Source organism: Pempheris klunzingeri, chromosome 7 (assembly GCF_042242105.1).
Source record: "Pempheris klunzingeri isolate RE-2024b chromosome 7, fPemKlu1.hap1, whole genome shotgun sequence".
Taxonomy (NCBI): Eukaryota; Metazoa; Chordata; class Actinopteri; order Acropomatiformes; family Pempheridae; genus Pempheris; species Pempheris klunzingeri.
The window spans coordinates 8,397,929-8,420,811 of NC_092018.1; the positions used below are offsets into that span (position 1 = coordinate 8,397,929).

The window sequence follows — 22,883 nt, forward strand, 5'->3', positions numbered from 1 at the left end:
TGTATATATGTATGTATGTATATATGTATATGTATGTGTGTATATGTGTGTATATGTGTGTGTGTGTGTATATATATATATATATATATATATATATATATATATATATATATATATATATATATATATATATATATGTGTATATGTATATGTGTATATATATGTATATATGTATGTATATGTGTATATATATATGACAAAATTTAACAATAAGCAATTGATCATATTTTCAGCAGTCTATTTCCCCTTTTTCTAACTCTTAAATTTTCCTCTTTTTTTAGTACCTCGAGTCTATCTTCGGGCTGCTCTTCCAGTTGTTGCAGCAGGTTACAGAGTGCGACACCAAAATGCAGGTGCTCCATGTCATCTCCTGTGTCATCGAGAGAGTAAACATCCAGGTGAGATTTTAGATATAAAATCAACAAAGTGTGTGGAACGTAGGCACCCTACCTTTTCTTTACCATTATCTTATACAGTGTGTAAAGTTAAGTTCAGACAAACTCTGAAATGTCTTTGAAGTTGAATATGTGGAGAACATATACTCTGCTGCGTCTTTGTGGAGAATACATTAGCACTACACAAATTGTAGTCATTGACTTGGACTCAGCAGGGTACAAGTGAAGCTATTCAAAGGTCACAGATGTCAATGTCACAGTCATGATAAGACAGATGCAAAAACATGTCACCCTATACTAACCTCAGACCACCAAGGTAAAACAGCCATCAGCTAGACTTTGATGATTTTTCGCCTTTTTCTTCAGACACTCACAATGGCAAAGCCATTGTGGCAAAGCCATTGTGAGTCCAATTCTTGACTCTTTGTGAGTCAAAAGGCCAAAGGCAGCCCTTGTTCTGTTGTCTGCTCTCATTTACTACGATGACATAGTCCCCCCCCCCCTGCCACTGCAGTGCTTTTGTGGCCATATGGATTTTATTTTTCTGAGCATCCAATAAGTCGTTCTAATCCACTTTACTGTCAACCCTTAAAAGTTGACCTTCCTCTCGACCCCCCCAGGCTCTTTTCAGATCCGTTTTAAGCACTTTCCCTTAAACGATCCCTTGACTTAAATCTGTCACAGAAATAGCTTTCATCCTTGTGAACTGTCAGTCTGGTTAAGTCTTTCGCAGTCATTGGCCCTAGCTAAACTTCTAGAGTCAGTGAAAGTCCCATTAATATTCTAACCCTTCTCACAAGGGATTTTGAACCCACAAAGAGTGGCGGTAGCTGAGGAGGTTGAAATGAGTTGGAGTTGAACATGATAACAGATTTGATGAGATTTGGCAACTCTTCTTGTCTCACAAAAGTCAGCATCTGTTTTTCTCACTCTTAAGCTTTCTCCTCAAGGCTGTATGTCCTGTTTCTTTCTTACTGTTCCCTCTGGTTCTAGCCATCTCCTTATTAAGGTGTAATGGAGCCAAAAAACCCAGTGTGGGGTCTGCAGCCTGGCCAAATAGGCACTATAAAGAATGTGAGGGTCAGCACAATAAAATGTCAAAAAGCTCTCAGACTACTGTGATGTCTTAGAGTTGGCTGACACCAAAATTACACAATGTGCCATCACATTTTCAAATGACATCCACTTTAAATCTGACCACCCAGATTTTTCTAGCGTTTAAAACAAATAACTTGGTTTTCAAAAAAGAGAGATTTTGATTTTGAAGTAATTTATAAATCAGCTTAAATAATAAGCACAGCCCCACTGATTATAGCGGATGATGTTGTATGGAGCACACGTTCAAATAAAGTGTGTTCAATAAGATAAACTGTGTCGAGAGTTTGTGTGACACTGTTCTTTATGGTTTGGTCAAATGCTACAGAATATCAGAGCTCCTCAAAAGAGAGATTTTTCAACCTTATTGTACAACCTTAACTCAGCCATTATGACATATAACAGTCTTATGTGTGCTGCTACTGTTACATACTGAAGAATGTGAGCATCATTATACTTCTTCACACGAGTTCAGCTCTGATTGTTGCTGCTGTAGCTGCCTTTAATCTACACTCTCATATAATGTGACTGCCAAGTTGGCTTCAGTCGGACAGTAGAAGTGATCACCTCAGTGGAGTTCTACTTTTCACTGTCACACTGTACGGTTTGTATTTTCAACTGCCTGTCCAGTATTTTCTTTTCACAGCTAATCCACTGAATCATGTTTTGAAGCCGCTGATTTGGGTTGATAGAGGCAGTTTACTGCGGGAAAAACCAAAACAAAGAAAGTTCTGAGGGGGAACGCTACACCGACAGCATAGTTGCGCGCTCATGTGCACTCATTGCATACTCTTACACCTTCTCAAGGGCAAATAAGCAGTTACTTGAATTGTCTGTAACTGTGTTCAGGTATTTGATGATCACACTGTGCTACAATTCCACAACAACATTGTCTCTGTCACTACTCTTAAATTGTACATTTATTTTTTGCATCACCCATAGTAGTACTCGAACTTGAATTTCGCTGTATAATTTGCTTTGCTTCTTATTTTTGTCAATTAATTTTCTTCTGCTTCAGATCCGGCCATATGTAGGCTGCCTGGTTCAGTACCTGCCCCTGCTCTGGAAGCAATCTGAAGAACACAACATGCTTCGATGCGCCATACTCACTACGCTCATCCACCTGGTACAGGTATGATGCATCCCCAATTTCCAATGTTTGTGTATGCTAAAGAAGACATGCGTGAACATAATGTTGGTGCGTGGGAATGTCCTTGTCAGCCAAACAGAATGTATTATATTTTCTTTTTTGCTGTGTTTTTTAGTTAAGTTGTTTTGCAGAAGCATCATGTTGAACTGGACTTGCTCACAAAATCACATACGTGTAACAGACTGATCATTTGATAATTTTCAGACAAGTTGTCACATGTTGCTGAGGCTGAGTTCCAAATGGTCATTTCCCCAAAACATCTGGGTTACTGTGACACCAATGTCTTTATTTTTCTGGTTTATCTTGCCCTCACCTGCCAGACATCGTGATGTGGATGGATAAGGCGACTGTCAGAGACGCTGTGTCTTTCCTGCTTTGTTGCTATGAGATTTACTTACTCACACAATTACATATGGTTTAAAGCACAGATTAAAAACCTCTGTCAGTGTTTTTTTTGCTCTCATACAGTGTGAAGTATCTGTTATATTAAGATTCTGTTGTGTTTGTTGGGCGGCTTGTATGATATTTTATTTTTAATCATTTGCCTCAGTGTCAGTCAGCTTTATCACTAACTGAGGTTAAGAAAAATGTAGCCTGAGACAGAAACTCTATTCCCCACAGTACTGTAGCAGCTTGCCTTAGCCTGCAGAAAGACTTGGATGCCAATGTGGCTGTCGCTTCATTACTTCACAGTGGGAGATGAAACGCACAGCAATGGAGACACACTTCCTTTGAGAGAGTAACACAAGTACACATCTGGCAAACTGTGACAAGCAATGAAGCTCTTCAGCTGAAGGGATATGGGTCAGCAAATCGTGTAGCCACATACTAATTTAGATTTTAATATACACAATATACACTCATTGGCCACCTTGCTAATACCAGGTTGGATCCCTGTTTGCCTTCAGAACTAGCCTAATTACGTGCTGTGCGTTCAGAGATGCTCTTCTCCTCACCTTAGTTGTAATGAGTTGTTATTTGTGGCCTTTCTATCAGCACAATCCAGTCTGGCCATTCTCCTCTGACCTCTGGCATCAACAAAGCATTTTTGCCCACAGAACTGCCGCTCACTGGATATACATGGGGCCATTCTCTGATCAACAACTATGCCAAAGTCACTTAAATAACTTTCTTCCCCATTCTGATGCTTGGTTTGGACTTCAGTAGATCGCCTTCACTCAGGATGTGCAGAGAAACCGTGTTTTAAACAGGCCCTGGAGGTAGAATATGAAAAACAGGAGTCTTGATAAGCTCCAACATTACATCTGTACTATGTTTTTAACATGAGGTGTAACGTTATAATGGTGTAATTTATTATCACTGCTCTCTTTGTCGAGGCTGAGCTCTTCCATGTACAAACACACACATACATTTCGTGACGACAGCTATGCTTGTTATTTTAACTGCCATAAACCTTGGTGAGTAAAAAGTCAGTACTATATCAATACACCTGTTCAACTTGCATAAACATGTCGAAAAGTAATATTTCTATCTACTACGTCCGCAGTCTCTCACTTACCACTTCGGCTAATAATGAAGCTAAAACAAGAGCGGTCTATAAACTGTTGATCTCAGCTGTTAAAACGTAGTTTCCTTCTTAAAAATCTTGCATGTTCTTGTGAACTAATTTGAATAAGAATATTTTGAAAAATCAATTTGAACTTAAAGCTGAGGGAGTCAGAAATCGAGAAAAGGCCACAAAAAAAGCAAAATGAAAAATGCAGCTTTCCTCCTGCAGCTCTCCCCTCCCCTGTCCTGAGCACCTTCCACCAGATGAGCACAGGCATAACACAGTGCTTCATACGCACAGGAAAATACTTCAATCACTCCAACCATGATTGTGATCCCAAATGCTTCAATCATCCTGACCACAATTGCGATTCCAATGCTGTTGCACTGTGTCGCAGCAATTCTATGAGAAGTACCATCCTGTTTACTTTGCAAACTTGTGGACCTGTAAAGCCCTTTGAGATTATATACTGTGAGCCAATGCTCTAACTTTAGCTGGTGTAAACTACATAAACATGAACTGGAATTGATGGTTAGGAACATTTTGAACCCAAAATATGTAAAACTAGCTAAGACAAGCTAAACTAGCTGAAACTAACTAAGAATGCCAACATGACCGTTTACGCTAAAGCATACGAAGAATCGTCCTTAATGCCCCCTGTCTACATTCTTTGTCATGTCTTCCTAATTTGGCATTGACTTTCTGTATCTGTGTGTTCTCACAGGGTCTGGGCGCAGAGAGTAAGAATCTGTACCCATTCCTTCTTCCTGTCATCCAACTGAGCACCGATGTTTCCCAGCCGCCACATGTGTATTTACTGGAGGATGGACTGGAGCTTTGGTATGGACACACGTCCACATGCATATACACTACACTTTTCTAAGTTACAGAAAAAACTCCCAGAGAGGCAGACGACTATGAAGCACTTGGTGATCTCATTTCCTCCCATGCACATCACTCACATGCACACCTACATATCCATACTATGACTAAAGCTCTATCGCTCTCTCTTTTCCCCTTTTCTCCGTCGCTTAATTCACTCGTCAGTCATCAGTCTCATCTCCTGATTCATGTTGAGTACGCTCATTGGAGCCAAATGCAAACACTTTTAAGATAAGTAGTTTTAAATGCACTCACCGAGCTCTTATTCGCTTTTTCACAGACAACCAATAGGTGGGTTGATCATTTATGGTGCAAGCAATCTGCCTTTATATTGCTGTTTTTCCATCATAAAGCTCTCTCAAGAATCTGCTACAAAACCGCACGCTCACTTTTGCAAATGCATCACATTTGCGAATACATCACATCCACAAAAGTTTTGGCTAGAAGAGGAGAATTAACTGGGGTAAATTCTGTTCTTTTCACATCATCTCTTTGCTTTTTAAACTCCGTCCTTAAATATTTCTTGTCTGTTGAGAGCTACAGTGTTCAGCGTAATGTATGTGCTTGTATTGCAAAGTCACAGCCTTATGTGTCTGTCCTGCCTTTTGTCCAGTCTGATAAACAGCCTTGTTCCTAACATTTGTTTTGTTTACAAAGTCAATGTCATTTTCTTTTGCTTTTATCTTTTATCAGCTTTTTCCCCCCTCCCTTTCAGTATCTGTTATCTATTTGCTTGTTGAGCATGCATCAGATCAGCCATTCATGTCTCGTCTTCTTTAGTGGTTCTAGGTGAAATCCACTAGTCCTTATCTGTGGCCATCAGTCACAGAGTGTATCCTTTAAGCATTTAATGTAACATATCAGAAAGGTTTTTGAGTTTACAGACATATATTTAAAATAGCTTTGAGCATGTTTAGTGGAGCTTCATCATCACATTTCATTGTAGATCTACAGTTTTCCATTAGGCAGTCCAAACTGCAAGTCATGCATATTTCTTTTTTTCAGCACAGTTTTTCGGCTGAGTAATTACTCAACACGTTAAATGTATGAAAGGACATTATAAATTACAACTCTGTCTATCTGACCAGCAACTGAAATTTTCCAAAATTCAGTTTGCTTTTCTTTATTTTAGAACAAAGTATGTGAAACTGTTGATGTTAGATTTATGTAACGTGTCATTTTATCAGATTTTTTTCACACAGCAAACCACTAACATTCCTTTCCTCAACCTCCTTCTTTTTCCTTTTTTCCTTTCTCACCCACTTCACAATGTATTATTTTTTCCTTTGTGATGCCCATGTTCTTCTTCTCTATCCGTCTCTGTAATTTGTCCCACTGTATTTCTCTTCCCATTTACTTTTGCCATCTCTAATCTGTCTCCTGTACTCTTTTCACACAATTTCCCCCATTTTCTGCATCATTCTCACCTTTTCACACTCTTTCTCCTTGTCTTTCTTTTTATATTCCTTTCTGCCTGCTCATCATCCTCCCCTCCCTCCCCATCATGCAGGTTGGTGACTTTGGAGAACAGCCCAGCCATCACCCCGGAGCTGCTCAGAATTTTCCAGAATATGTCTGCTTTGCTGGGTGAGCTTGCATGAGATTTATTCGTTTCCTTGTCAGTCTGGCTATATATATATATATGTGTGTGTGTGTGTGTGTGTGTGTGTGTGTTTACTTGTGTATGTGCAAGTACCCCCCCCCCTCCCTTCTTATACTATAGAAACTGAATTAGTGGAAAGTAGATGCTACTATGGCACGTTTTGGATAGTTTGCTTATAGATGTGTGAGATTGTAGTTTAGAAAAAAGACACAGACAACATTTCACATTAAAACAGTCTATGAGAAGGCTGCCCAGTCTGAAAGACCAAACCAGCATTATGTGATCACATAGTTGTAATTCACTGAAAAGATCAAAGAATGAGAAAGAAATGATGCAATCCATGGACATGGGCTTAATTTTCATAGTTTTTTCACTACGGGCTCTTGTAGCTAAGGTAAGATCACAGTTGTGGCTTTGCAGTAGCCTCGAGGCACCAGGGCCACTACTCTGGGTCTGTGGGCAGCTGTAAGTGGTGACAGATTGAATGGAACTGGCTGGGTGATTTATCACAGCCCTGGAGCATTGGGACACCTCACTTGGCAATATGTGTGTGTTTGTGTATGTGTGTGTGTATGTGAGAAGCATAGTTTTGTATATTCCATTAGTTATCTCTGGCAAGCATAAGCCTGTAGGGATCATGTGTTTGGTCATGTGTGTGTGTGTCTGTGTGCATATGCAGCTAATCTTACTGGACTGGAATATCACTGGACCTATCAGCTCAGTATATTTGTGCACAATTATTCCTGTATTCCGAATGACCTCTCATAGTTGCAGTTATTTCACAACTTTTTAAAAACCTATTTTATAGACTGTTTTATATTGTCACCGAGTGCTGACTCCTCAATCCTGTTAACTGGCTGGTTGGGGCTGCAAGTGATCAACAACTGCCTCAATTTGAAATCACCAAGCAAAAGGCAGTCGGTTAGGCTAAAAACAAGCTTTACCTGGTCTGTTGTGAGCCACATTTTGGCCTTGTGTCTTTGCTTAAAAATTGACATCCATGGAAACGTTTGGTTGCGTTTTCAACCGGAGCATTTGCAGATTAATCCGTTGTGTTATGATCCACTAACATCGCACATAATAAGACATTAGTAAATCCCTGTTTGTGTTCTTTGCAGCCATATTGACTACTGTACTGTTTTTCATGTAGACAGTTGAGTATACATATACAAGTAAACATATGCACCTTGCCTCTGCATGCTTGTTAACAAATTTAACTAAATTGACAAAAATGGTTGGTTTCAAAATTCAGTTGGTTTTCAGTGTGTGTGTGTGCACAGCTTTCTTTGTGAGAACCAGTTTAAATTTTAGATCTTGGGAGTGAAAACATTTTTAGAAAGTCAGGACATCTTGCCTGGTCCTCACAACTTCAAAAGGTTTTTTGAACTTGGTTTTAAGGGTAAGGTTAGAATGAGGTTTAGGTCAAGGTTAGGATAAGGATTGGGGTTAGCCATTTAGTTGTCATGGTTGTTTTGAGGTAAGGGGTTAAGCGGCTGGGGAATGCATTATGTCAATGGAAGTACAAGGCTGTATGTGTGTGCGCGCCTGTGTGTCCTTCACTGTGATGAGTAACAGTGTTGATTTGGTGCTTCTGTGCATAATAAGTGAGTCAGACTAATATGAACACTAGTGTAGCCTGATTGACTTACTGGAGCATTTGATCACTCATAGTGTGGACAGGGAATCCATGAGACACAGAAGAACAAAAGACTCAGGTCACAGATGAATGAAATGGAGGAGGAAGGATTTAAATTGGATCAAGGAAACGGGGAGATTGGAAAACATATGAAGTAGATGATGGATGAAAATGAATGATTTAAGAAGTAATGGCAGGAAAATTAGCAATGAAGAAGTAACATAAAGAAGGTTATATATTTGAAGTTTGCCCTGATGAACTGGGACAAGGATGGATCGACAGATAGGAGAGGCCCTTTTTACTCTTATCTAGTGCTGGACAAGTCAATAAACAGGAAAGGAGATTGTTCTTATGAATCAACAACCAATTATGTTGAATTTTAAACCAATCAAAGACAATTACACATGGGGTGGCTGGAAGGTTGCAAAAACAACTACTGCAGCCAAGATGCCTTTGCACAAAGGCATAAAAAACCCAGCATTGGCAAAAAAGTCCTGTGCTTTTTTATACAATATAAAGTATATAGGAAGATACAGAAATATTTTATTGAGCATTCATCTGTTTCTACAAGGAAGCGGAACCTAGTAAAATGAAAATGTAATTAAAGTTGAGTAATAGAACTGAGATATCGTCAGTTCTCAGCATGATTAATGAAAATCTGTCAAGGAATTAGTGGACACTGATCATCTGCCATTTTACAGGTGAAGGAGGGAAGAGGGATTGTAAAACTGGAGAGAACAGAGAATCAAAAGTCAGATGGATGAAAATTAAAGATGGCAACATGTGGACTGATGATGATGATGATGATGATGACGTAGATGTAGGGTTAGAGGTTGACAGATGGAGGTGGCACCAAAGACTCCAGGATGGAAGGATGTATGGAGAAGATGAGTTCAGCTGAAGACTGTATGAGTAATGAACATGTTAATGAGTGCACCATTTATGCACCATTTATCCCAGATCTCCCTGTTATGCAATACAGATATGGGCTCAAATTAGAGCTGCAACGATTATCTAAGTAGCTGCCAACTCATCCATCCATCCACCCATTTTCAACCGCTTATCCGGGGTCGGGTCGCGGGGGCAGCAGTTTTAGCAGAGATGCCCAAACTTCCCGGGCCCCAGACACCTCCTCCAGCTCATCCGGTGAGACCAGCCAAGAGACGTAGTCTCTCCAGCGTGTCCTGGGTCTTCCCCGGGGCCTCCTTCCGGTGGGACATGCCCGGAAAACCTCCCCAGGGAGGCGTCCAGGAGGCATCTGAAACAAATGCCCGAGCCACCTCAGCTGGCTCCTCTCGATGTGGAGGAGCTGCGGCTCTACTCCGAGCCCCTCCTGGATGGTCGAACTCCTCACCCTATCTCTAAGGGTGAGTCCGGCCACCCTGCGGAGGAAACTCATTTCGGCTGCTTGTATCCGAGATCTCGTTCTTTCGGTCATGACCCAAAGTTCATGACCATAGGTGAGGGTAGGAACGTAGATCGACCGGTAAATCGAGAGCTTTGCCTTTTGGCTCAGCTCCCTCTTCACCACGACGGACCGATACAGCGACCGCATTACTGCAGACGCTGCCCCAATCCGCCTGTCGATCTCACGCTCCATCCTTCCCCCACTCGTGAACAAGACCCCGAGATACTTGAACTCCTCCACTTGAGGCAAGGAGCTTGCCTCAAGCTGTCAACTCATTTGTGACTAATTGATCAGTTGTTTAAATAATTTCGCTAGCAAAAATGCCAAGATTGATAGTACCAGTCTCATAGTTGGAGAGTTTGCCTCTTTTCCATGTCTTACATTATAGTAAGTTGGATATCCTCTTGTTTTTGACTGTTGTTTGGATGCAACATGACATTTGACGGAGTTACCTTGGGCTCTACAAAAAGAATTCACTTGCAATCGCAAGCATGTTTCACAGTTTATTGATGTTTTACATACCAAACGATTACTCAGAAAAATAACTTGCAGATTAGTCAATACCCCTATCTCAGATACAAAAATGCTTCTGTTGGTGCTGTTGTTTTGTGCTTGTGATATGTCTAAATACAGACGGATTACAAATTAAGGGAAGAAACAACATAAGGTATTTTAGTGAGGTGTTTTGCTTTCACATACCGCCAGATCAACTTTAGTGTCCACTGATATTGATTCTATAAGATTCTACAACTCTGCTGGAGGGATGAACTCCTTTTTCCCAAAAGATGCTCCCTCAATTCGTGTTTTGATGATAGTGGTGGTGCTGTCTAACATGATCTCCCACAGGTGTTCAGTTGTGTTGAGATCTGATGACTGCAAAGGCCGTAGCATATGATTCACATCATTTTCATACTCTTCTAGGCATTCAGTGACCCCATGTTGCCCCATGGATGGATTTGAAATCTCGGAAGAAACCACTCCTGTCAGGATAGAAATATTTTATTATAAGACAAACGTGATCACTCAGACCTACTATGTATTGAGTTGCAATGAGCCTTCCCTTTAAGGGTACATGTGTACCCAAACCATGCCCCTCATAGCATAACAGAGGCACCAGAACCCGTCACTGTGGGGTCCAGTATTCAGGCCTGTACCTTTCTGTTGGTGTACGACACACGCATTCACCTTCTTGTCGAGAAGATGGTGAAGGATGACTCACTTTCTTCTACATCTCTGTAGACCATTACAGATGTTTCTTGCACCACTGAACTCTCAAATGTGCATTCATCTTTGTAATAAGGGGTTTATACACTACAACCATACTATTATGTCCCTCTCTATGTAATTGTCGACAGATTATTCTCGCTAGCACTATGAATAGTAGCTCTTCTGTTTTTCCTTACACTAATGCAGTGCTCCTTCAAAACACAAGTGTTTCAGAACAGGCAAGTTGCTTGGCCTCCAATGTTATTGCTTGCAGCTTTTTCAAGAACTGCTCATTCAAACAACTTCACACTCTTATCGCCCCTAGGCCATAGGGAAAAGAAAGGCAACACTGATGCCTTTCCCATATATTTAAGTGCTGATGTCACTTAGTTACTATTCCTCATGAAAAACTCCCAGTTGAGCAGGACTTTTTAGTGAAGCTGCTGCCATTCGTGCCCCAGTAATGAACCCTCCTTCAAAGTCACATAGATTTTCTCTCTTTCCATCTCAATGGAAAATCAGAATCAAGTGCGCCTACTCAGCTTTTTTTCTACATGCCACAAAGCGTGATTGGATGTTAATCGTACCATGCAGTGCGTCCCTGTGGAAGCATCTGCAGTTGTTATGTTTGCATATTATGTTTCTCCACTCATTTATTCAGGTTATTACTTTAATTTGTCACCCGCCTGTATGTTGGACCTTATAATCTGTCTTTTCTCTCAGTGATCCAACAACAGCATAATTTGTTACGACTATCAGACTGAATAACAGTTCTCTCTCATCAAACCAGGCAACAGAGACAAAATATTGCTCTCCCTGTAAATCCATCTTGGTATACATAACATCATTGAAAAAACAGGCTGATTTTGTGACCCAGTTTTGCTTACTATTATTATCATGTTCTGTGTTTACTGCAGAGACTTGTCACATTTTTCTCCTTTTTCAATGATTGATTCAGGAGAAATGAGTGCAGCTTTTCTTTAGCTGTTACACAAACACATTAAGGCACAGGAAAGGAAAAAAGCTTTTACACCTCTCCAGGTACAAGCTAACAGCATTGCATTAGTGAAGTGAAAAACACAAAATGATAGGTAGTTGCATGGCGGAAGCATTTTGTCCCTTTCACCAGCATTTTGCTTTTTTTGTACATTCATGAGAAAACTGAACTCCATTTAAGCAATTTTCGCTGCAGTATCTTCCAGTGTTCCTGTACTTTGGACATTCTTACGTACAGTAATACTGTTTTCCAGTATCAACCTTATAGGCTTGTCATCTTCTCTTATTTAAATGGGTTCCTGTGTCTAAAATCGATTAAAAACTTCTTAATGTCCTTTGATCTGCTGTGGTAGTTGGAATATCAACAACTACTTCACTGATTGTAGTTTTATCTGCATTGAAACATTTAGTAGATGTTTTTGAGTTTATCAACAGATGGAATTTGCCCAGTTGTCATAGAGTTGTTAAATGTTTTTCTTTCTAGTTCTACTGCTACGACTTTTCATCGTTCACTTACAGGTTGAATTTCAAAGATTATTGTTTGCCTTCCAAACAGCAGTTGAGAAAATAATTTAAACACCAGGTCTATTTAGTAGTTGTTTTGGAGCCTTCATTCGTATCAAGAATGACTATTGAACCAAACTGAGATTCTCTTCTCAACTGCTGATACCATTGATCTTTGAACATAAGTGAATCAGAGTTTAGACCGCCTGTAATCTCCTCCTGTGTCGCCTCTCTGCTCTCCACATTTGCACCATCTTCAGTAACTTCTATAGCAAGTGAATTAGAATTTATCCAAACCCTTGTTCTCCTCTCCACAGAAACTGTAGAAATGTGGTGTCAAGCGTTTTGTTTTTCTTGACATTATTAGCTCCTTTATCGTCATCTTATTATCCCTTATTTCAACGTAATCCTTTGCCATCACTGGAGGTTTTTACCCCAGTTTTGCTGCAGCCACTTGTCAGCATTTAGAGCCCTCCCCACTCTTACGCTCCTTTGCAAGTCAGAACAAATTAGCACACAGTTTTAAAAACATTTTTCCCTTTAACACTGTGAACATGAAAAAAGGGTGAAGAGCATTTTATAACACTCATGCATTTATTTACATAAACTGATGATAGATTCAGAATTTATTAGCTTGTTTTTCTTAGTCTCATATTCGTCAAACTTTGGTCAGTCATCATCGCTGGCTGGTTCTCACCAGAACATCTGGTGGTTCATTTATTTAGTCCATGGAGAGCATTGGAGGGATGTGGGCCATTGAGAGAGTCTGGCTCGGTATGGTGTCACAGCTTGCCAGGTGTGTGGCCTGGCCTGTCTGATAAAGAGGCCCGTTCCATCACTGCTAAACTGGAGCAGCAAATTCCCTAATTAGAATGTCAAGAGCCTTGCCTTGGCTAAATTGTTAGACTAGCCCTATGCTCTGTATCGCTGCCACCACACTCTAAACTAGGACACATATCACCTATGTGCTGTGCACTGACTGGTGATGATAGGAAGTGAGCAGAGAAGTTTTTTTTCTTTGTTGACATTACACTGATTAGTGTAAAGTAGTCATTAATTCCCTAACTATTTTATATTGCTTTGTTGTTTTTCTCAATGTAAAAAAAAAGCAGTAAATCCTCATGTTTAAGATGCCGAAACCAGTAAATGTTTGTAATTTTTGGTGTACTTAAATTACTGATTATCAAAACAGTTGGTGAATCATTTTCAACTTATTGTTTCTGTACTAATAGCCTACAATGCTACAATTAACGTAAATAAATGAGAATAGACAATTCTAATGTGACCTGAAGAAGGCTTTAAAGTGATAACGGAACATAATCAAGTAGTGCAAAACATTGCTTAACGAACATCCCATCAGTCAGCAATTACTGGTGCAGCCAGAGACGTGTCGGACCATCCTCAGTGATACTGTACTCAGGGAGCTTTCAGCCTCATCCTTTACCTGTGAAATCTCTATCAAGGAATCTGAGGAACATTCCTCAGAATATAGTCAGTGAACCTCCCAGCTAATGTGCTCCGTGGATCAATGCGGACATCCCCATTAGTGGATAACCTTTTCATTACAGGCTTCTCGACTAGAGGTAATAACTGATCACAGCTTTCACAGATGTTGGAATTATTTGGCCAGGGATGGCAGAAATATAAATAACATTACCTGTAATGTGTATTGTAATTCTGTGCATTCCTCTTTTCTATCATCTTTCTTACAGTTCAATATTATACCGATCCATTTTCAGTATCTTTTTTTTCTTCATAGTGTAAATCTCTTTAATTTCATTAGCTCTGTTCAACCTTGAGCACTTATTGGATCAACTTGAGTTTTTTTCAGATACTTCCTAAGCACAGTGCTGGGATGTTTCTGCTCTCTGCTCTCTGCTCTCTAATCATCGCTGTCATCTCATACATTGGGTCTCTCTCTAAAGTTGATTTTTGCCACTTGAATCCCTTGCTAAGCTTTTCTCGCTTCTCTCAAGCATGATTACCCGTCCATGACTTTTCAAAGACTTAGTCACTTGAGAACCAAAGGGAGTTGGCTTCTCATCTTGCAGCTGTAGCTGAGGCACCAGTTGACCATGTTGTTTTCATGTTTTTGCAGTGAGTCCTTTGTGTACAGTAAAACCTGGCAATGTCAGCTGTCTCTGTAGAGCTGCAGGGGGACTTCTTTGCTCTTAAAGTCTTAAGCTGTAATCATTAGCCGTCTACAGTAACGCATGGTTCAAATTCTCCCCAGATGCTATCTTTGTTATTTATTTATTTATTTTCTTCGATTAAAAAGAAATTATAAATAAAGATGAGAATAGTCAGCTTTACATCTTGTTTTATGTTTTTTTTTTTTGCATTTTATGGTTGTTTGACCTCCACCCTAACGCTTTACACAACTCAGACCATTTGCAGCTGGTTAACTTTCACGTTTGCAACAAACACTGTTTGTCGTTGGACAATATCAGTACAGATTTTGGTATCTGAACTGTCCTCACACAAACATTGTCAACCCAATCACATACTTTAAAGCAAAAACTGGGTTGTAAAATGACCAAAATGTTTCCGTCTCCAACAGTCATTAGAGGCACTTCAGAGGCCGCTATCACAGTCAGATGTGAGGCTCATTTTCCTGTTAATGTTGATAACCGAAACGGATTGTGCAGCATATGCCCAGGGCTGTGAAGGATGTACTGACTAAAGCTTAATCAGTGCTTTAGCAGCTGGTTTTGTGACTATTTGATTATAGCAAATGATGGTGCGTGTGCGTGTGTGGAGGGGGTGGTTGTGTCCTCACTAGCCGTGTCTTTGTGAAAATGTAGTTGCTTTATAGTGGGATTTGGCAAAATTTGGCCTATTTTATTTTAGACTTAAACTCATAAGGGGTTTCTAATATTTTGTCTGTGCCCATTTTAATGCACGAGAGAACAAAATAGTGAAATGCTTTTCAATATAATTCAATCCTATCTACATCCAACTAAAACCTCATAAATGAGTATACTTCAATTAACACATCTTTGATAGTTTCAATAACAATAAATTACAAGTGAGTTAATAAAAAGCAATATTAAGGCAAAGTGATTGTTATGGGTTGCAATATATTGTACACCAATGTTTTTGGACACTGTGTATATATTTCAATAAAAGCTTAATTTTCCTGAATGTAAAATTAAATCAAGCTGTATTTGACAACTCTAGGGTCACATTTTTTTTTATTAAACATATTATTACAGTTCATTTACAAAACCTGAATTGTGAAACTGGAAAGACCAGTTGAGATTTTTCAATTACAATGGTAAAAGTAGCATTTATCAGCCTGTAATGATGCTGCAGAAAAGAAGCAGAAATGCAGAAGTTGAGTCGAGCCGCAGTAAATCCACCTTCCTATTGTCCCTGTCGTATTAGTGTCACATTGAAAAAGTGTGGGGATGCATTGTGGAAATGGAAGTGAATTTACTTCCAATAACCAGATGCAGCCTTATTTTGTCAGGGTGTTTGTATTCATACATGGACCCTTGGGGTGCCTCGAGTTCATTTGCAATAGTGAAGGGGGGAGAGATGATGAAAGTCTTATCAAGTCTAGGCCTCTGTGTGCTGAGCTGTCTGACCTACCTCAAGCCCAGAATGAGAATTCAATTCATTTTTCCCTCTTTATATGACTATTTGTACCTCTCCCTCCTTTTATATTGATATTCATACAAAACTCTGCCTTCAGGGGATATTGCTACAGTATTCACACAGCTTATCAGCAAGGCAAGCGATGACAGTGGTAGTGGTGGTAACGTTATGGTGAGCTAGAGATGGGAAAAGCTGTCAAAAGTATGTATTCACCTCCCACTTTTTTTGAGCATGTATAACTTTGCTGGCAGATAGGGGATTAAGTAGTTTTGTGTGTAATGATATTGCCTCACTCAGATGTGATAAAATGGGTGGCAATATTTCCACAGGCACAAAGTGGAGAACTACATGCTCTCAGATCCATGCTTGTATCAGAATCACACTGTCTGTTTGGAGGTTGTATTTGCATAAACAGAATTTACATGATTAAATTCTGTGTTTTGAGTTGTCTGTCTGGGGGTTGAACTGTGAAGCGTTGTCCAAAGGTTGAGGATTTTGGTCACTGTAGTGTGTTATTCCTCATTTGATTAACAGTTGTTAAACAAATCCTACTGGTCTAGTCTCTATAATATGTGCTTGTTGAGATGCAATTCAGAGAGAGCGACAGCTAGATGTCTACAGTCTTCTATTGTCATTTATTATTAGCAGTCTGGGAATTAACCTCTGAGAAACCTCTTTCTTTTGATGTCAGTCTGCCAAATTAGCGTGTGTTTTGTCCACGTGTATGTGTGCAAATTGGTGTTTGGCATTTGCTGTTGTTTTGTTTTTCTTTCTTTGTGGTCTTTATGAAGTAGTTACAGGAGATATGCCATTATTTTTTTTACCATATTCAAGATGAAAGCCTGCAGTTTAAGTGGAATAATAACCAGGCTGCCTTTACAGTGTCTCTTACCAGTGATACCTGTTTTGGTGGGGAAAAATGACACAAAGTCAGAAAACGGGAAAGAAAATAAACAAGTAAAGTAAAAAGCATGTAAATCATTGAAAAATAGAGTTGTGGGATCGAGTGAAATAATACACAAGACTCCCAAAACTAGGGCAGCACTAGCCTGTAGCACGCATTTCGCCAACGGAAATAAACCAACTCCCAAAAAAGTTCAGATTTCATTGATTCTCACTATAACTATCATTCCTGCCTGTTCTTTAGGATTTTTTAAAATATATGTATTTTTTTATCCTCTTGGGAAAGATCAGTGGTGGTAGAGGTCTATTTTCTTCTCAAAGTTACTTTGGCTGATGCAGTATAATATGTAACAGAAAACATGGTTTTCTTAATTTAACAGCACCAGTCACTTGTAGTCTGAGGTTTTCTCTTGGGACACTTCCTCACAAGGTCACACTTTATTCCAGGTTTATCTTTTTATCGTTTTTATTATTACAGACTCGCATAGTCTCCCTGCTGCCTGTACTCGAGTAGCCTTCTATCTGTGCTTGGGGTATTGGGGTTGTAGCTCACTCATAAATGCTCCGTCTTCCATGTTTGTGTCATTCTGCGCTTGTGGAGTTATTCTGGTGGCGTCTCAGCTCAAAGCAATGATATAAGCAGCTGATAAGCTGTCGCTAGAGGGTTGGTGTGAGAGCTTTTCAGGTACATTTAAGCCCGAAATTATTCATACCCCTGTCAATTTTAAGGAGTTTTTGATTTTTCTAATTTATACAGTAGCTCTTCACCCCAAAAACAACATTGACAGAAAATGTTGGAAAGCCTTCAGCCATACACAATTTATTTTGGAATTACAACTTAAGCAAAAACAAAAAATCATTGTGTTCAAAATTATTCATACCCTGTTTCAGTAATCAATTGCAAAGCCTCTATTTGTAATAACAGCCTCCAAACGATTCCTGTAATTGCTTACAAGTTTATTACAAAAGTCCATAGGAAGTTTTAACCACTCTTCCTTGGCAAAAGCTTCAAGATCCTTGAGGTTGGAAGGCTTCCTTGCTGCAACCCTTTTCTTGAGTACCACCCTTAAGCTCTCAATGGGGATCAGGACTTTGACTTGGCCATTCCAAAATGTTCACATCATTGTCTTGAAACCATTTCTTCACCACTTTGGCCGTATGTTTTGGGTCGTTGTCCTGTTGATAAGTCCAACACTCCCCCAGGTCCAGATTCTCAGCTGACTGCTTGATGTTTTCTTTGAGAATCTTGAGATACTGCTCTTTTTTCATGATGCCTTCCACTTTAACTAAGTTGCCAGTACCACTGCAAAGCACCCCCAGAACATTAGGCTGCGCCCCCATGCTTTACGGTAGGGATGGTGTTCTTTGGTATGTAGGCCTAATTTTTCTTGCGCCACATGAAAACGACATCTCTGTGCCCACATAACTCAATCTTTGTTTCATCTGACCAAAGAACAGATGACCAGAAGCTTTCATCTTTATCTATGTGAGCCTTTGCATAGGCTAGGCACGCTTTCACATGCCTTGGTTGAAGGAGAGGAGTCTTTCTTGGTCGACGTCCATGGAGGCCACCTTGATGTAATGTCCGCTGGAGTGTCTGCCTTGATATATTCACACCAGTTGAGCTCAGTTCTGCCAGAAGAGCCTTTGTAGTAATTCTTGGATCAATCTGGACTTGTTGCTGAATCTTTCTGGCAAGCCGAGTTGACACTGTTGCCTTCTGACCCCGTCCTTGGAGAATTTTCAGTGTTAAACTCTTTGTATTTCTTGACAAAACTTTCAATTTTTTTGTATCCTTTGCCTTCCTTTATGGGCATCAATAATCTTTGCTCACAAGTCCTCACTGTGCTCTTTGGTCTTTGGCATGACAGCAGCTGTGTTGATTCCAAAATGGCTGACGTTTAACGAGCTACTCAACTTATATAGGGCAGGAAACTGGTCTTGAACATTCAAGAAACATTTATAATACTATTTAACACATCTCTGCCTCAGAAAACATAGTTTGTTGTAACATTTCATGGTTAGTTGTCATGATTACAAGAGGGTATGAAAAAAATTGGATGTAGTGATTTTTTGTTATTGCACTCTAAAACTGTTTGTGTAGTAATTCAAAATTAAATGGTGTGTGGCTGTAAACCTTCTTATATTATTTACCTATCTGATTTGTTGGGTGAAGAGCTACTGTATAAATTAGAAAAATCAAAAACTCCTTAAAATTGACAGGGTATGAATAATAATTTCAGGCTTAACTGTATATACTAGGGATGTGCATTTCAAAAATACCATGCAATATTCACTGGGGACTACTAGACCATTCTTCGAAGAGCCCTTGGTACGTGCACGTGCACACACACACACACACACACACACACACACACACACACACACAAAAAGAGAGAGAGAGAGAAAAAAACTTTCACAACAAAGGCTTTTTATTTTAATGTCATGTTCTGTACTGATGCTTTACTTGCCTGAAGAAGCCCTGATCTGCAACAGATTCTAATTGAATTGTTAAAACCAAACCCCATAAAACAGAAGGCACAATAAACTGCACCACCTCCTTCCCCATAAAACAAACTGACAGAAATTGATCATTTCTCTTCCACAGGACACGTTACTGGGAATCCGTTTAAGGCAACATGGTGCAGATTCTTTAGGCCTAAACAAAATGAAATCCTATTTGCCAAAAAAAAAAGAAGAAAAAGATTGTAGTAAGTGAGTAGCTGAGTCATGCTGTCAGGCGTTGTGATATAAAGATGTGAGACTTTCCTCAACACCTTACTTTACTTTAGTTTTTTGCTTTTAAATCAAACCTAAAAGCTTCTTTTAAGTATGCACTTTGCTATTTTTATTCTCTGCTTTGCTTTAAGAATTCATTTCTGAAATGATGAGCTATGTGAGCTGAGTGTTAAGCATATGTCTAGAATTAATTCATTCATGTAAATTATGGAAGTCTAGTGGCCAGTTGATAATTAAGAAGTGCACAACCATTTGAGTTTACCAAGTACCAATGTGTTTTTCATGGGTCGCATAGGAATTCTTGATTGCGGTGTATAATTTCACATGGCTCTGATGATGCTCTGAGGGTAATATACTGGCGTCATTTAAGGGTGTGTTCTAGTGTGGATCTTTTTCTGTTGCTGTAAACAGCAGTTTGCATTGTGTACAGGTACAGTATTGTGAGGCTAGTGGGAATCACTTTCAGTTGAAATCGATTTAATGTTTTGTGGTGAAAGTGCCATTCTGCTATTGAGAGAAATGAGGAGAACGCAACCGGCCTTATTTACCTCTAGGCCCCCTGAAGGAAAAAAATCAATAAGACACAGCAAAAGGACTTCAGTCCCCATTTAGTGAATTTTAATACATGTTCTAAAATGTCAGGAGTGTGGAAGAAAAATGTTTAATGACTAAATTATTTTTTTGTATCAGTTACTCAACCTCTGTGTCAGTTGGAGCAATATTTGGAGTTCAGTACACTAAAGCTGATGGGATATTACTTCTAAAACAATCTAATACTTATATGCACAATAGATCCTAAATGTTTTTTTTCACTAGAATTGTGCCAAATAAACAGAAATCTACCATTTATAAAGAAACACCCGTATTTTGTAGGAAATTAGTTTGAACTGTTTTTGATTGCATTGGTGGGAGCTATATACTGAAAAATTTTAATTTCCTTCTCAAAGTATTTTTACTTAATTTTGAGAAGTCTATTTAAAACATGGGCAGTTTTTCAGATGCCTTTGGTAAGAGGAAAAAAATGCAAATGCAATACAGGTGCTGATAATGCAGCAAAGGAAAGTTTGACAGAAAAAGGTGCACTCACTAGATCACTCCCTCCCTCTGTCTTTACAGTTCGCACGTCTCCCCCTTTGTGGTCATTAGGAGCCATTGCACAGCAAAGAACCATGATTGCTCATTCACCTCCTCTGCAGTACTGCGGACCTGCCGTGCTTTCCTTGTCAGATGACTCTGTGTGTCCTTGTTCACCCACTGTTAAGCCATCTGTTGCTTTCAATTTATTCTCTACAAAAATGAAAGGCACTGGCCCGACCACGGGAAAGCATTTGTTGCAGTGGACCTTTTCCGTGTCTGTTTCCTCATGATGCTCTACGATCCAGTAGTGTGTACTTCAGTACACTGCACAACATGACACTGGAAACATCACAACAATTTCTTTATTGCTCATTTGATGTCATTTCGACCTTTTTGGTCGTCACTTTGTTGTTCCTGTTTCCTGCTACATGCTTCTGGCTGATTTGACTTTGAAAGCAATCATTGTCTTCTCTGTCTGTGCTCACTACATGTGTTTAGCGTAATGTTGCTCCGAACTATGCTTAAAGTGTTGAATATTCATGTAGGCTGATATGCTGACTAAATGGGCCTGTGGAATACATTATGTACCTGCACACATAACAGATGGCAGCATACATTATCTTCATTACCTTACTGTGGCTGGCAGATGGCGAGGGAAAGCATACTGCATACTCTATGGAAGGGGTGCAAGAGCTCCGTCTACAGACAGATTTCCATCAAAAGTGAATCATTTCTTCATTCGTTGTCCATTTTTATCGCTAATAAGCTTGTTGCTACTCGACTTGTAATTACTTATATTGTACGTGCACTTATTTTGCTGTAGGAATGGGCACGGACACATGGTATTCATTGATTTCCTGACCAACATTATTAAAGGCTGTGGTGTTAATGAGCTTCAAAGTTACGTGTTCTGCTTATCTGTACTTGTTTAACATTTATCATCAACAATTTATTATCACACTCCCTCACACAGCCTCTCTCTGCTCTCTGTATTGGGGCTGAGCTCCTCTGCATACATACACACCGACAGAGACATACAGGAGGCGGAAGAGCCCCAAAGTGCTGTCCGTTTACTTTTGGCGCCCACACTAACCAAGTGGGTTCTTTAGACAGGAAGCAGTGCAGAGCTCAATGGGCTCCAGATTGCAAAGGTGCCCACCGGCAGCGATGGTTTTGGCGTCTGTTGTTCTATTTTCATCCCTCACTGCAAGGTAATCTGGCTAGAAAACACACCGATCTATTACAAAATATGTAGTTCTGATAAATGGTAAAAAGTGCCTCCCATGCTTGCCAACCCTTCTGATTTTTTGACTGTCTTGCCACTGTTCTTCTGGGAATTGAGCTACCTTAATGTTTGTTTTTATAATAATAATAATAATGATACATTTTATTTTTAGGGCGCCTTTCAAGGCTCACAAGGTCGCCGTACAGAATACAAATAAAACATACAATATGATGATAAAACAGGTATAAAAACAAGCAATAAAATACAGTAGCAGTGCAAAATGAATCAGGGGATTAGGAAAGTGTGAAGAGATGGGTTTTGAGGCTGGATTTGAAGAGCAGTAAGGAGTCAGTGTTACGGAGATCGGGGGGGGAGTGAGTTCCATAACTGGGGAGCCGAGCGGCTGAATGCTCGGCCCCCCATGGTGACAAGGCGAGCAGAGGGAACAGAGAGATTGACAGAGGAAGAAGATCGGAGGGTGCGGGTAGGTGCAGATACGTGGATGAGGTCAGAGAGGTATGGAGGGGCGAGGCTGTGGATGGCTTTGAATGTGTGAAGCAGGACTTTATACTGAATGCGATAGGTGATGGGGAGCCAGTGAAGCTGTTGCAGAACGGGTATGATGTGATGGGTGGAAGGTGTCCTAGAGATGATGCGAGCTGCTGAGTTCTGGACCAGTTGAAGCTTATGGAGGGTTTTTTTGGGGGAGACCGAACAGAAGGGAGTTACAGTAATCAAGTCGGGAAGTGACTAGGCTGTGAACTAGAATGGCGGTGGAGTGAGGGGTGAGGGAGGGGCGCAGGCGGTTGATGTTACGGAGGTGGAAGTAGGCTGACCGGGTTATGTTGTTAATATGTGAAGTGAAAGAAAGTGTGCTGTTGAGGATGACAGGAGGGGGAGATGGAGGAGTGGTCAGATGGAATGGAGATACTATGGGATTTGTTGAGATTGGAT

General features: G+C 40.0%; 1 protein-coding gene across 1 annotated transcript in view; it reads left to right on the forward strand.

Annotated features, from left to right (window-relative positions):
* ipo11 (importin 11) overlaps positions 1–22,883 on the forward strand; it is a 116,200-nt gene that overhangs the window by 47,717 nt on the left and 45,600 nt on the right. Inside the window, exons 19-22 of the mRNA XM_070834330.1 lie at positions 282–398; positions 2,509–2,622; positions 4,875–4,990; positions 6,543–6,619. Of these exons, the coding sequence (XP_070690431.1) occupies positions 282–398; positions 2,509–2,622; positions 4,875–4,990; positions 6,543–6,619 (424 nt within the window). The remainder of the gene's footprint in view (positions 1–281; positions 399–2,508; positions 2,623–4,874; positions 4,991–6,542; positions 6,620–22,883) is intronic.